This window comes from Ochlerotatus camptorhynchus, unplaced genomic scaffold (genome assembly GCF_037179485.1).
Source record: "Ochlerotatus camptorhynchus isolate MF236.1 unplaced genomic scaffold, CSIRO-AGI_Acam_v1.1 ptg000156l, whole genome shotgun sequence".
NCBI classification, from domain to species: Eukaryota; Metazoa; Arthropoda; class Insecta; order Diptera; family Culicidae; genus Ochlerotatus; species Ochlerotatus camptorhynchus.
The window spans coordinates 505,202-528,406 of NW_027040646.1; the positions used below are offsets into that span (position 1 = coordinate 505,202).

The 23,205-nt window shown below is 39.6% G+C and overlaps 1 protein-coding gene across 1 annotated transcript in view; it reads left to right on the plus strand.

The window, feature by feature from the left end:
• Nucleotides 1–836: 836 nt before the first annotated feature.
• The window catches only part of LOC135701323 (AP-1 complex subunit gamma-1-like), a 156,263-nt gene continuing 133,894 nt past the window's right edge, over nt 837–23,205 (plus strand). Inside the window, exons 1-2 of the mRNA XM_065222084.1 lie at nt 837–1,144; nt 16,013–16,486. Coding sequence (XP_065078156.1) covers nt 16,431–16,486 — 56 coding nt within the window. The 5' untranslated portion in view covers nt 837–1,144; nt 16,013–16,430. The remainder of the gene's footprint in view (nt 1,145–16,012; nt 16,487–23,205) is intronic.

Consider the following 23,205-nt stretch of genomic DNA (forward strand, 5'->3'; position numbering starts at 1 on the left):
AAGGAAAGTGACATTGCATTCAGAATGCGCCACCTTCATGTCGATCACGATACTAATGTAATCGATCTTTCCTTTACCGATTTCTTTTGAATTGCGTACTGGGTCAAGAAATGCTGAGGAAAAGTAATTTCTTTTGCATTCCGTGTCCTATCCGGTAGCACATAAAAACGTCATTACTTTTCAGCTGCGTACCAGGCTCTATCCGGTAGCACATAAAAACGTCATTACTTTTCAGTTGCGTACCAGGCTGAACTGCGTACTGGGTCAAGAAATGCTAATTAAAAGAAATTTCTTTAGCATTCCATGTCCTATCCCGTAGCACGTAAAAACGTCATTACTTTTCAGCTGCGTACCAAGCTTTTGGGATAACTGTAAGCTGTACGTCTGCACTGCAGTGCACAAGTTATTGACAATGCGTCTCCATCAAAACGTATGAAATAATGTTGCATTTCAACAACTGATAAATATTTGAAAAATAGAACTGCAAACTAATAAACTATTGATAAAAAAAAATCCCGCTAAGCGAAGTACGACATCTATTCTCCATCTGTATGCCCAAGCACAAGACCAAAAAAAAAAATCCAACAGCTGGTGCTCACAGTCAGTGTTGCTAGATAGTCACCCACATCTGCTTCGTCCCACCGACCGACCGACGGGCGAGCCTGCTACGACTGCGACTACGGCGACGCCGACATCGATGACGACAGGAGGACGATGGGAGGCAACGTGCCTGGCGGCTATCAAACCACCGGTCGCCCCAAAGCGTTGCTGGTATTCTGTGTTTTGCTCCCCACAGCACAGTCAGTGGAAAACTGTATGCCAACCAGAAAGGATCGTCTGCCCTCGTTGGTTCGCTCGTTCGTTCGTTCTTTCATTCGCTCGGTACTCCACCGTTATCGTCATCGTCGTTGGATTGCGCGCGGCAACCGTTCGTTCGTTTCGATACACAAACTTCACGTCACATCACCAACCTACCGATCGGTTTGTGTATCAGTCAGTCAGTCAGTCAGTTAGTGAGTCAGTCATTCAGTTAGTCGGCAACTGCTGCATTTTACCGGGACGACAAGGACGAGGTCAATTCAAACGCAGTGGAAATAGTGCAGACAAATTTGGAATCTAATATCGTGCTCCGGTTGCGCCGAATGTGAGTAGGGATGGGAAATGGCATTTTTTTCCACGATTGAATTGCCATTTCCCTTTGGGAAGTGAGGGGCTCGAGTATCATTTTCCCGCGCGAAGAGTAGTGCACGATAAGGGTTAGTGCAATCAAATAAAAGAGTGGCTAAATTTTTGATTAGGAATCGGGGCCAGTAGTGAGTGCGTGGACGGCTCACGGTGAGATTCAATTAAAAAAAAAAAACACGTGCCCGATTACAGTATTTGGGTGCTGCCGGTGACGTCGTGAGGTGCAATCGAATTGGAAATCACCGGACACCTCTCCGCAGGAAGGAATAACAGAAAAGAAGAAAAAACAGAGTTGATGAATGTGAGATGCTACAAGTGTGCCTACTACGATATATGATGATAGAGCAACCAGTGGGGGCGATGTGATACGAAGAGGAGAAAAATGTGCGTGCGGGAAAATGAGCTTTTATTGGATTTAGCTTGCTGCTCGATCCGTGCTGGTGGAATAAGTGTGAACGATACATGGAGGAAGGATTTTCGAATGGAAATGTGGCATTTACCGTGAAGAGGCACAATGTAAACATGTGTGCTGAGATGCGAAATGTCGATTAGAGATTACTTTGAAACCGAACAAGTTCTTTGCGTTGCTGACGCACTATTTTATTGATGTTTTAGTGTAGAATCTGATAGGCTCCTTCTCATACAGACAAATTGTTGGAAAGAAGCCAAATTATCATCAAATGTTCTATCTGAAAATCTCTCCACACTGCACAGCAACCTATCTGCTAAAATATTTTAGGCGGTGATTTTTCTGCTGAAAAGGTCAAAATTGCCTGTTACTCATCAAGCCATATCTCGTAAAATGTTTGTTCAAATAATTTACTTTTCAGAAAACATCATATCCCCTTTACTGGTTTATACAATATGTGGAGAGAATTACAGTTGAATATATTAATAGACTAAAAAAGCCACGCGATATGCAAATGGACAATTTCATGATAAACTGGAGACTGTTTAGCATAAATTCTTAAAGTTTTCACTCCCGCAATTTTCCTAAAGTTTTCAATACTTACTTGAAGCTCATGAAACTTCCTTTAATATCTTTAAAATTCTGCGAACTTCCCTGAAGTGGCCAGAAGTTTTTGGTCTTTTATGAAGTCCATTTTCTATGTAATTGCAAAAGTGTCTCATATCCCGGTTAACCAAAAATTATTGGAAAAGGTTTTTATTTCAAATTTTTGCGATAATTTGAATTTATACAAAATTTTGTTTTTATTTTACAAAATAACACAAGAAAAAATAAAAAAATCAATTAGTATCAATCTTGGGGAAAATTTTCAATACAGTTTTCTTATATTTTTTACTTCGATTGCTTTCTTCCGATTCCAGCCTTGTCTACTTACGATGTCTCTTCAATGTTTAAACTTACTTTCTCCAAAAAAAACTCCATTTACTCTTCTCCTGTTTCGGCAAGTTTTATGTAATATGAAATAGCTGCGTCATCTTCGAGATGTTTGGATGAAAATGTTTTTCGATTAAGAGAAACAAAAGGGTCCATATTCAACAGCAATGATCTCATCAAGTCTTCGTTGGAATTGATTCTGGATGTTTTCCTTGTGTGGTTTAGTCAATTTTTCCTGATAATTTTACGGGTAGCTCCTAAAGCTTCTTGCGAAAATTTGCCAATGAGTAACTCGAACATTGAAATAAAGTTGGCGCTATGTATCAACAGTTTAAGAACCGTCAAAGGCATGTAAGACCAGCTGTAAAGAGCTAAGTATTGATCCCTTGTTTCTTGTAATAATGTCTCGAATAATGTTTGATATTTGGGAATATCAATTGGTAGTCCGCTGGCTACTACTCTCAAAATCGTACCAAATTTTTCGATGAGAGTTTCATCGATTCCCGTGATAGCACCACTTGTAACAGGATCAGAAAAAAAATCACGCGCTGTGTTGCCACCATTGGAAGTACCGTATCCTGGCTTAGGCTTATCAACAATTAATCCCATTTGAACTTTAAACTGTTGTTGAATCCTTTTTTTTTTTGCTTTCTTCGCTGCTCTTCTTATTTGCTTCTTCCGAACCTGCCAGGTTTTAAAAGTCATCATAAAAAAATCATTAGTACACAAATCTTAGTGAGGAAATAAAGGTCACGTACCTATATGCGATACGTAAAAGGCACTCAAACGGTTTAATCCAGCAATGTAGAACAGATAATCCAAATCTGAAGTTGTTTGTATTCTCAGTTTTTTCATGGACTTTCGTTTGGTTCATTTCTTTTGGAGTTGCGCCACAAATGTAACACTTAGCTGCTGGTTTTTCGTGTGACAGCGTACTGCAAGCTTTCCCATCCAGCATAGTAAGAAGAAATTCATAGCAAACGTGACGATTTGTATCACCTACACATGTCTCATATGGAACTAATTTACTGATACAAGACTCCACTGTAGCTTACTCATTTAAAATAAAGTTGAATCCTCCTTAGCATAAATTTAATAAGTCTGCAGAAATTCGTAGAGGCTGCACTATGGGCAAAAATAGGTCCAAAATTACCCAAAATTCAATATCTCAACAGCACGCTGAATTTCGGCCATGAAAAACGACTTTTCCCAAGAGAAATCGTCCGGGGAATCTATTGTACGTGGTCTCATAGACCGGAGAGCCTTGTAGGTATGTGTTTTGGACCATTTTACCCCATTTTCCCCTACTTTTTGGAGGAAATGTTTTTTCACAGCTCTATTTTTCGTAAAACATAAGCACTTTATGCATGGTTTTAGAATACTATGACTTTAAATAACAGCTCACGAGATATTAGGGGAATACAGGGTACACTTTATAGGGAAGTAAGGGGTAAAAGTGAAAATACAATCAATGTTTTTTAATACAAAATTCATTTTATTTTAATATAAAAATATTTTTTTCTGAAACGAAATTTTAATTAACTTTCATTTGGTATTTTGAGTTCCATCATTGGCCAAACAGTTCAAAAGTTGTAAATTTTTGAAAAAAATCAAAAATATCAATTTTTTTTAGCGCCCTAATACACTGGAGTCGCTTTTTACGCGGTTTTTTTACACGGTTTTTTTTACGCGGTTTTTTTTCCGCGGATTTTGGAATTAACGCGGTTTTTTTTACGCGGATTCCGGAATTTACGCGGTATTTTTTACGCGGATTTTGGTTTTTTTTTACGCGGATATCAGAATTTACGCGTTTTATCATTATACACTAGAGTCGCTTTTTACGCGGTTTTTTTTACACGGTCTTTTTTTACGCGGATTTTGAAAGTTACGCGGTTTTTTTACGCGTATTTCGGAATTTACGCGGTTTTTTTTACGCGGTTTTTTTACGCGGTTTTTTTTTTATGCGGGACGTATCACCCGCGTAAAAAGCGACTCCAGTGTATATAAATAGTCACCCTAATGACAAAATAAAAAAAATACGGGTCTAATATGTTGCGATAAGGAACAAAACTACCAATTTTTACAAAATTCTGTGAACCACTATATCGTTTTGCTGTATACAGACAAAAAAAGTGAAAACTCTTTTAAAACAGATAGCACTAAATTAAAACTTATTTAACCTCAACTAACTTAAAATTTCGAAAAAAAAATATCTTATTATTGCAGGCAACCTTTAAGGTCATTCAAACAACCGCATCGTTCAACATTTTTATGAATTAAAATAAATTTAGCGAGGATTCACTTTTACCCCTTACTCCCCTATAAATTGTACCCTGTATTCCCCTAATATCTCATGAACTGTTGTTTAAAGACATAGTATTCTAAAACCATGCATAAAATGCTTATGTTTTACGAAAAATAGAGTTGTGAAAAAACATTTCCTGCAAAAAGTAGGGGAAAATGGGGTAAAGTGGTCCAAAACACATACCTACAAGGCTCTCCGGTCTATGAGACCACGTACAATAGATTCCCCGAACGATTTCTCTTGGGAAAAATCGTTTTTCATGGCCGAAATTCAGCGTGCTGTTGAGATATTGAATTTTGGGTAATTTTGGACCCATTTTTGCCCATAGTGGGCTGGTCGGAGTTTCTGCTGGTTCTGCATCAACGAGTCTGAGAGGAAGCATAGCAACTAGGAATAAGAATTCGTCGGTTGCATTTGAATCCGAAATTTCTTGTTTATAAATGCTGTGACCAGAACTACCATCCATTCCCCACTCACAAATCAATCTTGCTTTTGTGGGGTGAGTTATCTGTATTACTTTAGTGATGCCTGTTAACTGTTAGGTTGAGCAATTCTTGAAGATCTACTATAGCAGATGTCTCTGTAACCAAAAGGTTTTGTGGGATGATTCTGTTCTTTGCTTGTTTTAAAGCATACAGACTTGGAAAACAATCTATATGAATGGCGTTGACAGTATCTCGAATGTACTTCCGCTCTGACAGATCCAGATCAACAAACAGAGCTAGAGCTTGAGCAGGGCTTCAGTATCTATTGGTATTTTCTGCAGGAACAGATGAATTCAATGACACGTTTGCGGTGAATACTAGTTCTAGTCATGACGCCAAATAGCGGAAAACACATGGCGTTCTTTTGCTTTCCTCACATGTGACCCATTTTTCAAAAATCTGCTTTGCAAAAGTTGCAGTTAAATCATACATGGTCTTGTAAAGGACACTTTTACCAACAATTCTATGAAAAGTTTGGGTTGGAACTCGATGGAACTTTTTTTTGGATCGTTAATCAAAGTTTGAATAGTGTTTTTAAGAACATCAAATTCTACACAAGCTATTCGTTCCTGTTTATCTGAACTGAGACCAACATTAATCCAATAGGTAATTGTAACACACTCTACTGCCCTTGACTGTTACTGTCCATTTTACTGGAATTGATTCTACGCAGTAGAAAACTTTTCCGGGTATTTAGAAATTTCTAGACGATATTTGAGTTTATTTTCCTCTCTGAACACTGACAGTTCACATGGCTGTAATAGTAGTTGTGATGCTTTCTCAAGCTAACCAATACTTGTTTACATTGCAGGACGCATCCATAAATACTTCTGAGTAGTTAGTTTTCCCAAATGAAACAAAGTGAAAATCGATTTTTGTCTATGAGCCAACGTACGTGCGACCACCCTAAATATTTCTTAACTTATCGATAATTTCAGCACTTCCGTGAATTTCCGTGAATTCTTATCACTCCCCTGACATTTTCTGGACTATCTCAAGGGGCAAGCTAGCTGTATTCAGAGTTAATATTTTTGCAGCGATTAACTCATGATTACTCAAAATTGATCAAAGTAGTCGTACATTCATCAACAAATAAAAACTGTTTGAATAAACATCAACTGTCAGAGTGATCTTTTTCGTAATATTTTATAATATTGATACATTTACAGCACATTAGTCTGATATTTCTAAATCTTGAAAAAAGTATGTTCAGGTTGTGTGACTTTTAGATTTTCCAATCCAAATGAATCCATCCACAAATCCGTCTTTTTCGAAACCGTGTGTGGGTCGCTACGGGATATTTTAGCTTGGATTGGATGATTATCTTGGAGAACCGTAGAGTCAAGCGGAGGCCTTTAAGTAAAAGTGGACAATCAAATAGAAAACTAGCTAGATAGATATATAACGGGTGTTCAATAAAAAAGGAGAATGATTTCAGTGCCGTCCAGCGCTCTTGTGAGAGCATCGCGACTAAGTTACGTCGTACGGCTGACCAGGGCCCCTTCTCCAATATTCATTGACGTTTGTTTGAAGAATAAACATTATGTTACTATCTAATAAAAAAATACTGAATTCGTTGAACAAAAATTTTTTACTAGCTATATGACTGAAAAAAATTCTCATTTTTTATTGAACACCCGTTAGCTCCAGAGAAGATGCCATCAACAGTGAAATCGTTGGCAAAACATCCAGTGCATAATGAAAGTGACCCAAGATTTAAACAATTTTGGGGTCTACAATTGTAACTGTAAACTACAGCTATTCAAATAACATAGAACGAATATATGAAGAAGGAAATTCAAGAAGGCTACGAGCTTTATTTATTTGGACCGAGCATAAAGTTTTGAATAAACAAATGTGACTAGACGATGAAAAGCTTCTTTTCCATCTATTCCGTGACAAACTTACTAGATGATGGGCCTTATTACGGGTGTCACTAAACGGTGATAAGGAAGTGATACTCAGAATAAGAGCCTCGATTGCCGTTCAAATCAAATGGGAATCGCTTCACCGTGACGACAAGTGACATCTAAAATAAGCCCCGATGCCACTTGATGTTACACTAGAGAAGTAACGGGCTGCCTAAAAACATTTTAATCGATTTCCAGTCGAAAGGCTCAACCTATGTAAAAAAAAATTAACAAGGAGCATTACCTAGAATACAACAAAGATTTTTTTATATTACTATATTAAATACACTATGCCAAATTAATTGACTCTTCTCAGAGACGCTAAGACACTTGGATTTCTATTACGAATGCAAACTTCTCCATGTAGATGGTGAACATTGAATGATGATTTTCTGCATTCAATTCAGGACAAAACTGCTTAATAAGGATTAACAGAAAAGGTACGAGGTTTATGAGATTTGAGGAAAGTGATTCAGTATGATACGTCAATAAATGATGGTGGATTTGAGACTTCTGAAATGTTTGCTTCGTCAAACATCTGACCGTGACATTTGGGAAATAAACACGCACAAAAACAGGTGTGTTACCGTGCATTCAATAATGAGCAACTCGAGTTACTCAGAGTTACTCAAAAGTAACTCCAATATTACTCATGATTAAAAGCTGCCTTGTCCCTACTGTGTTACCTGACTTATAACGAATATACGTTGTATACGAGTACCCCGAATACAACGTATGACTCGTCTAATTTTGCATAGCATTTGAATGTAAAATAAGACGAACTATACGTTGTATTCGGGGTACTCGTTTACAACATATATTCGTTATAAGTCAGGTAACACAGTTGGACTATCTTTAGTTTTAATAAGGTTTTCGCTTTTTTATTTTCTTAAATTGAACTGTCCTAAAGCTCTCATAATTTACCAGAAGTTCTCGGAACATCTCTGAAATTCCCACAATTTTTCTGATAATCATCCTGATTGTCCTGACTTCTCACAACTGCCCAAAGTCACGTAATTTTTTTGTTTTTTTTTTTTTTTTGTTTATTAAGGACATTTTACATCTCCGCGACATCGCGTAATGCCCCTTAATCTAATCCAACCTAATCTAATACAGCATTTGCCGCAAAGATGATTCTGTGAAATGGTTCAAGTTTAAAGAAATCTAAACAGCGATTCATTTCATGAATCTACAGGGGTGGAAGGATACGTGGACATACCGTACCAAACGCTCCGAGTTATGTAAGAGTAGTGTTGGCTAAAATCAAGATCAGAAAATCAAAATCAGCAATTTTTCAAGATCAATATCACCTAAAATCACAGGCACCAATATCCCAAACCATCATCACCACGAAAATCACACGTTATTTTCGACCAATATCAGCCGTGATTTTCAATTCCCAAAATCAACCAGCATCAATATCAACCAAGATCAAAATCATGATTTTCGATGGTTTCGATCTTGGTTGATATTGATGCTGGTTGCCCAATCTGCGGAATGGGCTCGATAAGTGGAAGTGGAAAATTTACATCCACCACCATTTTGGAATCCAAGATCAAAATCATCGAAAATCATAGGATTAAAAGATATGTTGAATTCTAGAGTTTGGGGCATTCCGAAATTCAAGTCAACATTCCGGATGAAATTAAAATGGTGGATTTCAACCCAAGATGGCTTCCAAAATTTCAAGATAACGGACCAAAATCTAATATGGCGGCCCCTTGACAGGGAATATTCATCTAAACCCAAGCACAACCAAGCCACAACTTGAATGCTTTGTCCGATTGAAAGTTGTTGGGTTTCATGCTTGAATCGAAAGTACCTGATGATGTCTCACTCCGACGGCAAACGGTTTCTGGGCAAATGCTTCCTCGCAATACCGGTGATGAGATCCGATGTGAGCTTGGTTTTTGGTGACATGATTTTCTTTTTTGGTTCTGCTTGCTACGGCAATCAAATGGAAACCAATAAATGTTGCGATCCCTCTCTGCTTATATGTATATCATCCTATTGAATTCTAGAAACTTCAAAACAAATGTTATCAAGTGATTTGCAACAAATTAGGTGATTTGTATTTATTGATTTCAATGATAGTTTGATTTGCTGGTGGACATACTGCAAGTATTGAAATTCTGAACTTTTCTTTCCACAGTAAATTACGAATAACTTTTTAACGGTTAAAAATGAGGTTAAAGTGTCTTCGGCAAAGTTTTTGCTTTTAAAATTTTTCATATTTCTGCTGGGGGGAGAGGTAGCTCATCGATTCTTCCGGTTCGCCTCCTAGCACCGTGCTATAAGGTACCAGGCGATAACCAGGGTAGTTGATCGATAGCTCGATGACGTCATTTCGTTGGCGTCTGCAATGGGAAATTCTCATAGCAGGCGTTGACGATGGGACGTTGGCGAGTTGTTGAATAGCAACTATCGTGGTAACTCACCGATTACCTGTCGATCTGCCAAATTTGGAAAGACGTCTGCATTGAATTGTCTCATATAATAATATTCCGCCCACTATATCACAAGAAATTGCGAGTAGCTGAGTGGAATGGAGATAAGTTAAGCATTGGGTACAGGACCAAGTCTCCCCTGGGTGGTGCCAAAAGATGAGCGCAATAGAATCATCAAGTTGCCATAAGGCACGGATGAGACTATTGCATGGCTGGGTAGTCAAAGTCTTCCATTCGTTAGTCATTTCAGGTGGACTAGAACAGGTTTAGGTGGGCGTTGGCCAGATTTGGATTTTTCAGATGTAATCCTGGATAGGACCCTGCCATTGAACGTCGCGTGAAAGTGGAACTTAATGAAGGCCTAAGTACTTTTTCGTAGTTTTTAGTTTTCGGATTTGAAAGATCGTCGGTTACAGTCCCTCCCCATGGACATGGAGGTTGACGATACTGAAGCAAAGGGTTATGTTTAATTTCTTTATATTTGCAACGATGATGATTTCCTATAGTGACACATATCACCTTCTTAATGCTTCAGTATGCCTCAAACGATTAATTCTTGGTTGTTAATAGAACTTCCTTGATGAAATGAGCTGCTTCATGCAGACTGAGCAATTCTGATTATAGTATCAGATTTGTTCTGTATACGGAGGAACTGGGAGGGCTTATTAGAAACTTCTCACCAATAAAGTAATGATTTTCTAGTAAATTTTGCATTTAATTATATTAATACTTTATTTTTAGCATACGATACAAAAGTGCTCGTTTTTGCGTAAAATAATCAATATTTATTTTGTAATTACGTTTAAAAGTTTTTTTTTGTGATCTGAAAATTTTCCTAGTTTGGTTAGAAGTTTCGAAGCTAACGCATGTCCGCAGGCCTAATAGAAAGATAGGCAGAAAAAGTGATTTTCGGAGTTTTATTCGTTAGGTGTTGTAGTGGAGATTTGTGTTGTTGGATGCAGGAGGAGATTGGAGGGCGGGAGTTTGACGCATAGAGCCTGCCAATTTCGCTTTCAGAATGTCGCAGTCAGCGGTTTTATGATTCGTGAGCGCTCGCGATTCGTAGAACCGTTGATTGTGACTGCAAGTGGATTTGACAGGTTTTGTGAGTCGGACGTTTGCTTTTTGGCCTATTCTTGTGTCTAACATGTGCAGAGTATCATTATAGAGTCTAATGGTTTTGAGATTCCTGGTTGCATGAAATATATTTGTGAGAATATCTTTTTGAGATTTTAGTAGTCACGTTTTGTTTGTAGTTTATATTTTATTTCTTTCATGTAATTATCGTAAATAATAGTTATTCAATAATAGATAGTTCATCCATATATTCGGACTTTGACGCGAAGCGCTGTGGATTATGAGATGCTTGATGACCCTGGAGGGATCGATTTTGCTTACTGAGCAAAAAATCATGGATTTAATTTCAAGCTCTTCCACAGCACAATAAATCGCCACCATCATTTGTATATTTGATATTGAACATTAATCTTGGAAACTATTTGCATATCAAGCGAAAACGTAGTCCTGTATTGTCGCGAAGCGTTATGGTTCTGAGATGCTCGATGACCCTGGAGGGATCGTTTTTGCTTACTGAGCAGAAAATCATGGGTTTAATCCCAAGCTCTCCGTCATGACTCTTAAAATTCATGATCACTAAACAAAATGAATATGTTCTTTCGATAGCCGGCTATCGATAGATTAAATAAACAACAAATAAACAATACATACTTTTGGTTGCATCGCCAACTTGAGGTGAATCCTAACCGAATACCCTACCCAACCCTCCAACTCCGTAGCACTTATGAGGGTGTCGCTAAGTCGGTGGCCTCTCGTTAAGTAAGTACTGCATCAACATTTCCTTCCCTATCCCTAGTTATGGTAAAGATGGGCGTGGCCGGGAATAGCGACAGTCATGCTTCTGTTACTCTTGTTTTGATTGGAACCAATGTTTACTCCCCAGCATTATTCCTGAAAGTAGTCTTACTGAGAATTTCAGAAGAGACGTGAGTGTCGCTAGTATCCAATCTACGAAGTATATCATAACAACGCTAACGCTAACGCTAAAAATTTTCATATTTCTGCTGCATTTGATTGATAATAGCGCTATGTTTGATACCCACTTTTGATGATTGAATGCAGTGATGTACAACAAAAAACATCATTTTAGAGAATGTGAAAAATTGTAACTAACAAATTGGACACAGAAAATGCCGTAGAAATTTTTTCTCTCATAGTTTTGACCCTTGGGAATCTGCGAAAAATATAAAAGGGTGAGATTTCACTGAAATTTAAAGAACTAAACATATTTATTGGATAATAGCTATGAAACATGGACTTTTTTCAAAAATATCGGCGGGGCGACCTCTAAACAACATTTTCCAGAGTTGCCGCGATACAAAAGTTTGTTTGTAACACCCTTAGCTATCATTTGGAGGTTGAGCCCTCAGATTTCCGGACATAGTGCAATTTTGGAACACCCTACTATACAGGCCTTTAACAAGGAAACAAAGTCAGCCCGATAACTGGCACTTTCAGCACTGCTGGCGCAGCTGCGGCACACTTGAGGAACACTGAGAAAAAAATTGACACAAACTAAGTGTGTAGAGTGACCACCCCTTGAGTAGCACTTCGCTAACCCGACCGGTCCTTTCCCAAATCGATATAATTACAATATTTTCTTAATTAAAACACACGCTCATAAGATTCACTATAATACCAATCAATCTTCCAAATACTTATCACACATCTTGAAAAAAAAATTTATTTGAACTTGAAAAATCACTCCACGGAAACACAGATCAATTTGTTACAGCTTATGAAAACCCAACCGTCCGTGGGTTGGGCCTACTGTGATCGAAAAGCCAAAGCTTGGTAATGCCAAGGGGTAATCAACTCTGCACTTTAGGACAAATATAATATAAAAAGGCATCACTGTCGAGTGTTGACGTTTTGCCGATCGTTGCTAAGGTTGACTTCTTTATTTACTCTATTGAGCTTCAAATTGGGTTCGAGGATCGTACCTTGCCACTTTAAAAAAAATCAAGGGCTCAATTCTGTGAGTATTGTTTGCACCATGAATCTCTTATCTCTTCAAAACCAACAAAACTTAAACTTATCTCATCCGATTTGTAGCGAAAACCCCAGCGGCTTGTGGTTTCATCCAGAATAGCTTCTATTCGGGCCTCAAGCCAACAGAGTTCTTACACACCAGGGTCGATATGGCAGTCAAAATGGGTTCCCTCCAGTGACGGTTGGTCAAATGCCTGTAAGATTGTCCAATACGACAGTACAGTGCGGAATGTGATCGACGAACTGAACGGCCAAAAATCTTCTGAACGACGACAATATTGTGCCCGAAACGGAGGATTTTTGTTTTGTTTTTAAAGTTTGTTATGCCGAACGAACGATAAAGAAAAAAACGACATCATAGGGGATGTGCGTGAAAGAATTTGTATTTCGGCCAGGTTTGAATCCCGGCCTTGTCAAGGCTCTTCCGGGATGGAAATTTTCTCGCTATCCCCTGCGCTTTTCCTCAGGCATTATTGGTATCACTTCGATGGGAAATGCACTTTAAAGGGATGTCCATACAAGTCCCAGTACTGCTGGGGAACGTCGATACGTATTAACCTCAAATATCCCATCAGATCTAGCCAGATTGCCTCAGCGAAACAGTATAGGATTTATAGGAACAAGTCAATGCTATCAGAAATGGAATTACATTCTATTCCGTAAGTACACCCTATCATCAACGATCCAATATGCACTCTTCTGTTGCACTAGTTCGACTCAAAAGGACCCGGGGCGATGGGTGGTCTACCAATCAGTCAAGGCCTCGAAAGTTTGATTTGCGGCAGAGGAGGTTCCGTATGACGATACTCAATAATTTGCTGTTGGCAAGGGTCACTCCACACAGTGTGCTAAAAACAAGCTTGGGTACAACTGGGCACAGTCATTGGCACTGTTTGGCACCCAGGGTTACAATTTTACTGATCTTTAAAGTTACTGGCAACACTGAACTTTTTCTGTGCCTGCACAGTGTGCATGTGTCAAAATTTGTTATTGATGTTGCCACAACCGTGAATCTCCACCAAGTCTCACCATGGATTCTCAAAATCGTTACACCCGTGACGGCAGTCACGTCCATATTTCCTCCCAGACGAAGAACAGCTGACAGCGGTATCTTGACCTGACCGAGGTTTCCGGCCATGGCTACACGAACTAGCGATGCAGCTCCCACGGCTACGGCTATTCCTGCTATTTTCCTGAAGTTAATGGAGCCGCCCTTAAACTCTTTGATCTTAACTGAATTTTCAGAGATTTACGTAAACTCGATGGAACTGCCATACATACTGAACATTGTTTATTCATTTTGCTATCTTACACAAAATGTCGTGAGCATTTTTCAATCTGAAAAAAACTGCTTTTGAATTTTTCGAAAATGCATCAAAGTTAATAGAACCTTACAGAATTATGATGCATACAAGGGGCAAGACAACTTACAAATACCATCAATTATATCAAAATATGTTAAAGCATATAAGGGTATTTTCATAAACTATTACATGTTCAAGATAGTGCTTTTGTACTGAACAATGTTTGTCAAAAACTTTTGTTTTTAAGTCATCAAAGTTTATCAAATTTTGCAAATAAAGGGTGATACGGTCAAAATTTGGTCAATATCAACTTGACGTATTTCTTTCAATTTTGCATTTAAAAAACCTGAACACCCCTCATTTTGAAGGTGTGTGTGTGTAGAATGTTGCTCGTATTTTGATTTTGGAATTCACTCTTCAGTTGTCAAAATGCCGTCCAAGCAAGAAGAGCAGCGTATCAAAATTTTGCTCGCGCATCGAGAAAATCCGAGCTACTCGCACGGAAAGTTGGCAAAATCGCTAAAAGTTGCCAAATCAACCGTTACAAATGTAATTAAAGTGTTTGGGGAACGTTTGTCGACAGCCAGGAAGTCTGGATCGGGGGGAAATCGAAAACTGGAAGCCGCTGAGACGACAAAGAGAGTTGCCGGTAGTTTCAAGCGAAACCCTAACCTCTCTCTCCGAGATGCCGCAAATAAGCTGGGTGTATCGTCTACAACCGTGCATCGACCAAAAAAACGAGCCGGACTATCGACTTACAAGAAGGTAGTGACTCCAAATCGCGATGATAAACAAAATACGACGGCCAAAGCGCGATCCCGGAGGCTGTACACGACGATGCTGACGAAGTTTGACTGCGTGGTAATGGACGACGAAATCTACGTCAAAGCCGACTACAAGCAGCTTCCGGGACAGGAGTTTTATACGGCAAAAGGAAGGCGAAAGGTAGCAGATGTTTTCAATCACATGAAACTGTCAAAGTTTAAATATCTGGTTTGGCAATCCATCTGTACCTGTGGCTTGAAAAGCAGCATTTTCATAGCTTCCGGGACTGTCAACCAAGAAATTTACGTGAAAGAGTGTTTGAATAAACGTCTGCTGCCTTTCCTGAAGAAACACGGTTGTTCCGTACTGTTTTGGCCGGATTTGGCATCTTGCCATTACGGTAAAAAGGCCATGGAGTGGTACGCCGCCAACAACGTGCAGGTGGTTCCCAAGGACAAGAACCCTCCCAACACGCCAGAGCTCCGCCCAATTGAGAAATACTGGGCTATTGTCAAGCGGAACCTAAAGAAGACCAAAAAAACTGCTAAGGGCGAGCAGCAGTTCAAGGCAAACTGGCTTTCTGCGGCGAAGAAGGTGGACAAGGTGGCTGTACAAAATCTGATGGCAGGGGTCAAGCGTAAGGCCCGGCAATTCGGATTTGGAAAAGCGGAAGCCTAACTGAATATTTTTCCTGAATTTTATACAAATTGAACTTGAAAAAGAAATTTAATTTGATTTTTTAAATAAACGATTTCACCGATTTACACGCGTTTTCCCTTGACAAAATTTTGACCGTATCACCCTTTAGATTTATTTGCATTTGTAAACACAGATTCAAACGTCTCTTAGCTCACCCACGCAAACTAATCCCACCATCAGCGCCAAGAGCTTCGAAAAATTGACGTCTGAATCTTTGTTTACTGATGCATATGCATTAATTGCACGATAAGTGATATTCTTAACATTCTGCGGACCATACAAACTGCTGCGCATTCACCTGTGTGGCGACTTATGGAGGGTCACCAAAGTGCCACGAGAACCAAATTCCACCTCTCACTCCCTCGTTCACACTGAATTCTACCGCAAAGAAATTCACGCGGCTCTTGTTGGCTAATCTTCTAATTTGCATGATTAAAAAATCGGAAATTCAATTCATCCATGAAACACCCCCCGGCTCCATCTTTCCCACCCCACCCACAGTTGATGAATCATGGCGAAGAACACAAACCAATAGCAGCTACCTAAACATACCACCAGTGTGTCAGTGTCAGTGCCAGTATCAGTGTCAGTGCGTGTGGACCGGAAAAGTGAACAAACACAGGTGGTGCTTGTGGCGGAAAAAAAAATTAATTAAAAGAACCGTCGACCGGCTCCTGAGTTCGAAATTCGTTGACAGGTGGAAAAGCACAATCGAAAACAACAAAGCCCTACTCAGTAAGTGCCGAGTGTGTGAGTGGGTAAGTGAAGCTATCAGCAGGCCACGTTTTACGTGCCATTTCGTTACGCGTTGCGTGTCTCAGTTCCAGTCAGCATCGGAGGAATATTGCGAAGAAAATAAACTCGAAAACATCTGGTGGTGGAGTCTTGGCAGCATTCCTTGCCGCCGCCGGTGGAAACCATGTACCCGTACTATGAATCGGAGTGGAGCATACTGCCTCCGGAGCACAATCGAAGGTAATTTTTCTATGCATAATTTCGTGACTGTTTGAAGTGAGCTGTGGCTCTATTTAGTTGTTGGTGGTCGGAGAATTTTGCCTTCACTTTCGCAGGCTTACCTGAAGCGTGAATAACTGCGGCAAATGTAGGTTCAAATGAAAAACACCAGATAAGAGGTGGCGCGTTATCAGAGAACGATAAGAACGGTGTCTGCTGGTAAACAGCGGTGCTGAAGGCTGCATAGCTGGAACATTCGAGTTCGTAGTGATTTTTCGATAACATTTTGTTGATACCCCCATGTGATGGTGTCATTGATCGATACAAAAAGGTTTCGATCGGTACTACACTGCTCCAATACAATCAAAATTACAGGAGCATAGCCACTGATTACAATTTTAATCAACATGTTCACTGTAAACAACATTTATCTCACGGATTTAAAATATGCATCTTATTTATTAACAGTGGCAAAAGCATTTCAAGAACTTTTGCGCTCTCGTAAAGCACAAATTGGAAAAGATCCCACGATTCCGAGTAGGGCTGGGCCAACCGGAACTGTACCACATACATTTTAGATAAACCTGTTGAAATCTCATCTCCTCAATTTTCCGCTTCCCAGCGTTGGCAGTAGGCCCCTGCACGGTCAATGAGATCAACCCAAATTGGAGTTCAGCTTACTCATAAATCGCAAAAAGTGCAGCAACTCAGCGATGAGTAACTTTGTCTCATGTTTTTCCAGGGTTTTTAGGGTTTCTATAGTTTCCATGAGGCAAATTCATCGCTGAGTTCCTGCACTTTTTGCGAGTATGAGTAAACTGAACTCAAATTTGGGTTGACCTCATTGGCCGTGCACCCAACTAATTCCACAGTGCAGCGCGTTCGTTTAACCTATATAGGTACATACACACAAACGGCCATGTTCAGGATGAGAACGAACGAAGCGAGCCTGGAGCGTCAATTCTCGAATCCTCGTCTGCTACATGCTAACAACCGACAGTCGGTGCATTCACTCGGGCGAATGGCGAAACTGGAGGAAAAGCCGTGAAAATTTTTCCACTGAAAGCTCAAATCCTGTGAACGAATACGGAAGGGTCCATTTGTTTCCCGCTCCCTATATAGCATTCTCGACTGCTACCAGCCTGAAAGCAATCTACGTTCATGGCGGTCGTCTGGGTGGCGAAACAAGTGTTTTGAATGGAGCCTAGAAATCGCCGTGCCCGTTGTGACAGTAGGTAGAGGTAGGACGTGAATTCCGAGGTAAGAAAGAGCGGTTCATTCTTCGTTGTGCTTAATTCGCTTTGGAAAATTTGCGCCATTTGTGTCTCGAAGTTGTTGGCCTTTTTCGTCGTCAATGGCGTACATTTTAGTGAAATTTCATTCTAAACTTTATGCCGCAGACATTCTTATTAAACTCAATTGCGCTGAACAGGGCTGCTTCTGATGAGATGTAATTTAAAACTTGTTGCGCTAGGCTTTCTTAGTTTGAGTGAGATTAATTTTAATCAGACATAATTTAAATCTTTCTCAACCCCGTCTAGCCAACGAGAAGTCGAACTCACTAATTGAAACATGGTGTTGAGCCTGGCTTGCCCACCGCCGATTGCACCGGATAATTGCATGCCCCAGGTCAATAACGACGGAAACGTGAAATCGGTATGGGAAACATTAGGGCAGATGCACCAACTATGGCATTAGTCCACATAAACTTAACTTAAGCTTTAACTAGTACATTTTTTAAGTATTGCCATAACTGGTAAATACACCTCGCCTAGCCGTAATCTACTTTCCGTGTCAAAGCTGCCCTTAATCTTAATCCCTTCTGCCGACTACCTACCCCTCAAACCGGAAGCCCTGTTTGTTCCTACGCCATTCCGTAGACCCAAAGCTGAACCTTAATTACCACTAACCGCGTAACCGTATCCTCATGGCATCGTCACAAAGTTCTAGCTCAACATCAGTTCCTCAACTTGGAACAACACCAACAGCACGATTCTTGGGATTCTAGCCAAGCGACAAAGCAAATTTGCACCACCGCAACCTCAACCCTCCCGGCGCCACCCGCCCTCTTGAGTTTGCGACGAAGAAAAATTAAGGCAAAACAAAACAAACGACCACCGCCGGTTCGCTGTATTTACATGGTTCACCCCTTCGGGTTCAGCACGTAATTAGAGGCCGATAATCCCCGTAGCTGATGCTGCTTGTTTAAACTTGAACTGCGCAAAAGGGTGCTCAATAATGAAACGTTAATTCTGTTTGAACTTTTTTTTTTCTAAAATTGGAAGGTGCATACCATTTAATTAAATTGAAGCCAATGCCACCAATGGCGGACTGAAGGTGGACTAAAGCCAGCGGCTGCAATCCACAGTGGTTCAGCTCAGTACATAAGTTGGTCAAACCTCAAAAGTGATTCCATTGTATATATTTCAAACGGATTAGGGTAAATGATCTTGATCTTCCAGAAACTTCTTGAAATTATCCTCAGAATTTCTATGGATTTCTCCTTTGAATAGACTTGAAGTTTCCTCCTTCTAAATGTTCTAAAAAATCTTAAAAAATAACCTCGGTAACTCGGTAAATCATCGTAAAAGTTTTGTTTGGATCCTATTCATAATTTCCATGGAAGTCAACTCAGAACTACTTTGGTATGCTCCTTAGGTTTCAGATGGAATCTGAAGTTCCTCAGAACTACCTTGAAGCACATTTTTTCTCACGCTCTTCCCAAAGTCCCAAAATTAGGGTGGTTCAAAATATCAAATTAAAGGTAATTAAACATATTTTTTAGGAAAAATACAATTAATATCAAAATTGGAATTTTGTTTTAAAAATCAATGATTGTATTTGTTTTTTTTTATGGTTTTCATGGTTTGTAGACAGAGGGCGCAGTATGCTTTTCTATTTTTCCTTAAAAATTTAGGCTTTTTACACAACATTAAAAAAAATCTGCGACGTAATTTTTTTAAGTTTTCAAATTTTGAGTTTTCGCTCAATACTCAAGTAACAATTTTGGTTTTATGAGGGTTCTGTAGACCATGAATTGGACTTGTAGAACGCTTTAAAACCTTGATATAACTTGCAATGTTACTTGGGGACTCCCATGTATTTCCAAAAAAAAAAAATCAGTATTATTTTTTCATAAACTCAATGTGAATCCAGATCCTAACCCTGATAAGCCAAACCCTCCAGTATTGTTCTATCCCGACAAGGGTGTTTTACGTGACCAGATTCTTCTTCAACCAAATTCCTCATGCGTCATATCAATTGGTGAGAGTTGTCCTTAAAGTTCTCTAGAGAATCCAAAATCTTCCAGATGTTCATTGACCGTTCTGTGGTGCTTGGTATTGCTTTCAATCAGCGCACCCCTCGTGAGCGAACAGAGAAAAAGAGGAAGTGTCAGAGTTGTAAAACACGTGAGACAATAAAGAGCTCCTGGAGATTGTCGATTAAAAACAACAAGTTTTATTCGTTTTATTTATTCGCGGTCCGCGTTCGCGCCCCACATTGGTGACCCCGACGGAGAAGAACAGACTGGATAACATACATTTCTTCAACGAAAATGGCAAACCCGAACGAAAACGCTGGCGTCGCCGTAAAACTTCCGGACTTTTGGAAGAACGATCCTGTCATGTGGAGGCTCAGTTTGCCTTCGCGAATGTTCTTAGAGACGATACGAAATTTTATCACATTGTGGCCAAAATCGACCAATCGGTCATTTGCCACGTAACGGACTCAGTGTCGAATCCGCTGGCAGAAAATAAGTACAGTGCGGTGAAGAATCGTTTGATCTCGCGTTTTCAAGTGTCTGCAGAAGGAAGGTTGGAACGTTTGCTGAGTTCCTGCGATTTGGGTGATTTGCGGCCAACACATATGCTCGCAAAAATGCAAGAGCTGGCAGCAGGATTAAACGTAACCGATGAGCTCTTGAAAATGTTGTTTCTTCAGAGAATGCCCCCAAACGTTAAAGCCATTCTCACCATCAGTGACGGAACTGTGCACTTTGGAGTCTGAATATCAGAAATCACCCAGCGCACGCAGTGACATCAATATAGCTCTTACCTCTATCACAGCTAGCACACGAAAGCGACGATGCTTGAGCTTGATGCTGCACGACTGTAGAGTGCGATCGTAACGCCTCAAGGATAAGTGTGCAAGGTAGAGTGAAGTCGTTACTCGTTAGTAGCAGTGTTGTTAGCATTCGGTCTGGGCCACATATCCACCTTCTTCTCAAAAAAAAAGAAAGAAAGATGTACACCGGTGGAACCCATTCAATTGTTAATTCATGTTGGGATCTATTTACATGAATTATAGGCCATGCGAGGGCAGATGATGTGTCTCTTATTGAAAGTAGTACCGTCAACATGCGTGGCAAATTTATGATTTTCTCTACCTTGATACCGGTGGTAGAAATTGTGTTCTTATTTTGTCGGTCCTTGCACTACTCTCCACAGTCAGTTCCCTTCAAATCACTTTCATACATGAACCGAATTTGAAGTGAACTTTTGCGCGGTTCTTTATAGTTAAGGCATTTTTGAGCCATCACTTCAATTCAATTCGTAATTTTAACACGTAAAAATAGAATATTATTAAGGCAAACACTGCTTTATTTATTTTATATGCTTTTTTTTATTATTCATTATTATTAATACAAATATGCAATTAATATTATAACACAAACCTTCTACATCGATTGACGACAATAAATAAATAAATCCGAGATTTAAGTATATTTTGCTTTCCGTGCAATCGCAACCAATACGAAGTTTCTGAAGGGTTATTATTTTGACGCGCTCCGTAGATGGATTCTGCACTATAGAGATTGCTAAAGTGCGATTGTGCCAGTGATTTGTTTTCATCAGGAAAATATTTCGCTATGAGTGAAACTTTTCCTGATGAAAACATTTGTGTATACATACAGTGGGGGAAATTCGTTTAAACGCAATGTCATTTTTGCGTTTATTTTCAACACAAAAGATCGAGACAAAAAATCAAATATAGTTTGTCATAGCCCATCAGAAGTCTCGTATTTGAGAACACAATTTGAACGGAAGTTCATTGTGGTCTCTGAAAAAATCCAATAAAGGTGATTTTAGAGGGGAAATTCGTTTAAACGCACACTAACGTAAAGCCGCATTGAGCGTACCTATGCTCCTGTTATCCTGTTATGCGCATCTGTCATATTTACACTGTATAGCCCTCGTTCGCCATTAACACGAGTTTAAATTTGCGTTGCGCGGTAGTTGTTGCTTGTTTTCGGCAAAATGGGTAAAGGAAAGTATTTAAGCCAGTCGGAGCAAATACTGGTTCGAGAACTCAAAAGTCGCGGTGAGAGCAATCGCAAAATTGCACGTGTGATCCACAGATCGGAAGCAGCAATCAGGAACCTGCTGAAAAAAGGCAAGACGTATGGCGTAAAAAAGAAAACAAAGGGAAATTCGAAGATCACCAACCGTGTCCGAAACCAAATCATACAAATGGGAGACTCTGGAAACTTCTCTGCTGCGCAAATCAAGCAAGAAATGGGGCTTTCCATTTCTAAGAGGCGTGTACGGCAGATTCTACATGGAAGTGGCCACTTAAAGTACACCAAAAAAGCAAAAAAACCCAATCTTCAACCGGCCCACATTAGCGCCAGATTGAATTTCGCTAAAAAATACATGTCTTGGACTACGGAATGGGACAATGTTATTTTTTCTGACAAAAAGAAATTCAATTTGGACGGCCCAGACTGCACCGCATATTATTGGCACGATTTGAGGAAATCTCCGCAGGTTAAGTTGAGCAGGAACTTTGGAGGTGGTACTCTAATGTGTTGGGCCGCTTTTTCGATCCATGGAAAGACCCCTATTGCCACCATTTCAACCAGGATGAATTCGGGAAAGTACTTGGAGCTTCTGGAAGATGTTTTGATCCCGTTTACTGAAGACGTTATGCCGGAAAATTTCGTATTTCAACAGGATAATGCAGCAATTCATGTCAGCAAGCAATCTTTGAAATGGTTTTCTGAACGAGACATCAGTCTTTTGGATTGGCCAGCTCGTAGTCCGGATCTAAATCCTATCGAGAACTTGTGGGGCATCCTGGCACGACAGGTTTACAAAGGCGGAAGGCAGTTTAAAACAGTTCGTGAACTTGAGTCAGCCGTAAGAGAAGCCTGGAGCTTGATACCTGATACAACTCTGCAGAAGCTGGTGAAATCAATGCCGAACAGAATTTTCGAAACTATTCAGAAAAACGGAAAGCAAACGAAGTATTAACTATTGTTTATTGTTGATTTTTGAACTGTGAACTCGATTTGATTAATAAAACTAAAAGTGCGTTTAAACGAATTTCCCCCCCAAAATCACCTTTTTTGGGATTTTTTCAAAAGTCATTATGAACTTCCAATCAAATTGTGTTCTCAAATACGAGACTTCTGATGGGCTATGACAAACTATATTTGATTTTTTGTCTCGATCTTTTGTGTTGAAAATAAACGCAAAAATGACATTGCGTTTAAACGAATTTCCCTCACTTTATACGCAACGTCGCTCAACGTAGTGTGTATACAATAAACGTCAGCAATCTTTATAGTTATAACTCAAATCCCGAAGCTTCACACAATGCTTAACACTAATCAATCCGACCACTGTCAATGTTTTTTCGATATTTTTTCCCAAAGTAATGATCTGGACGAACTAGTAAGTATTTAAATTGAATTGCTCTTAACTACGTTTATTTTTCAGATCGAGTGATATAATCTG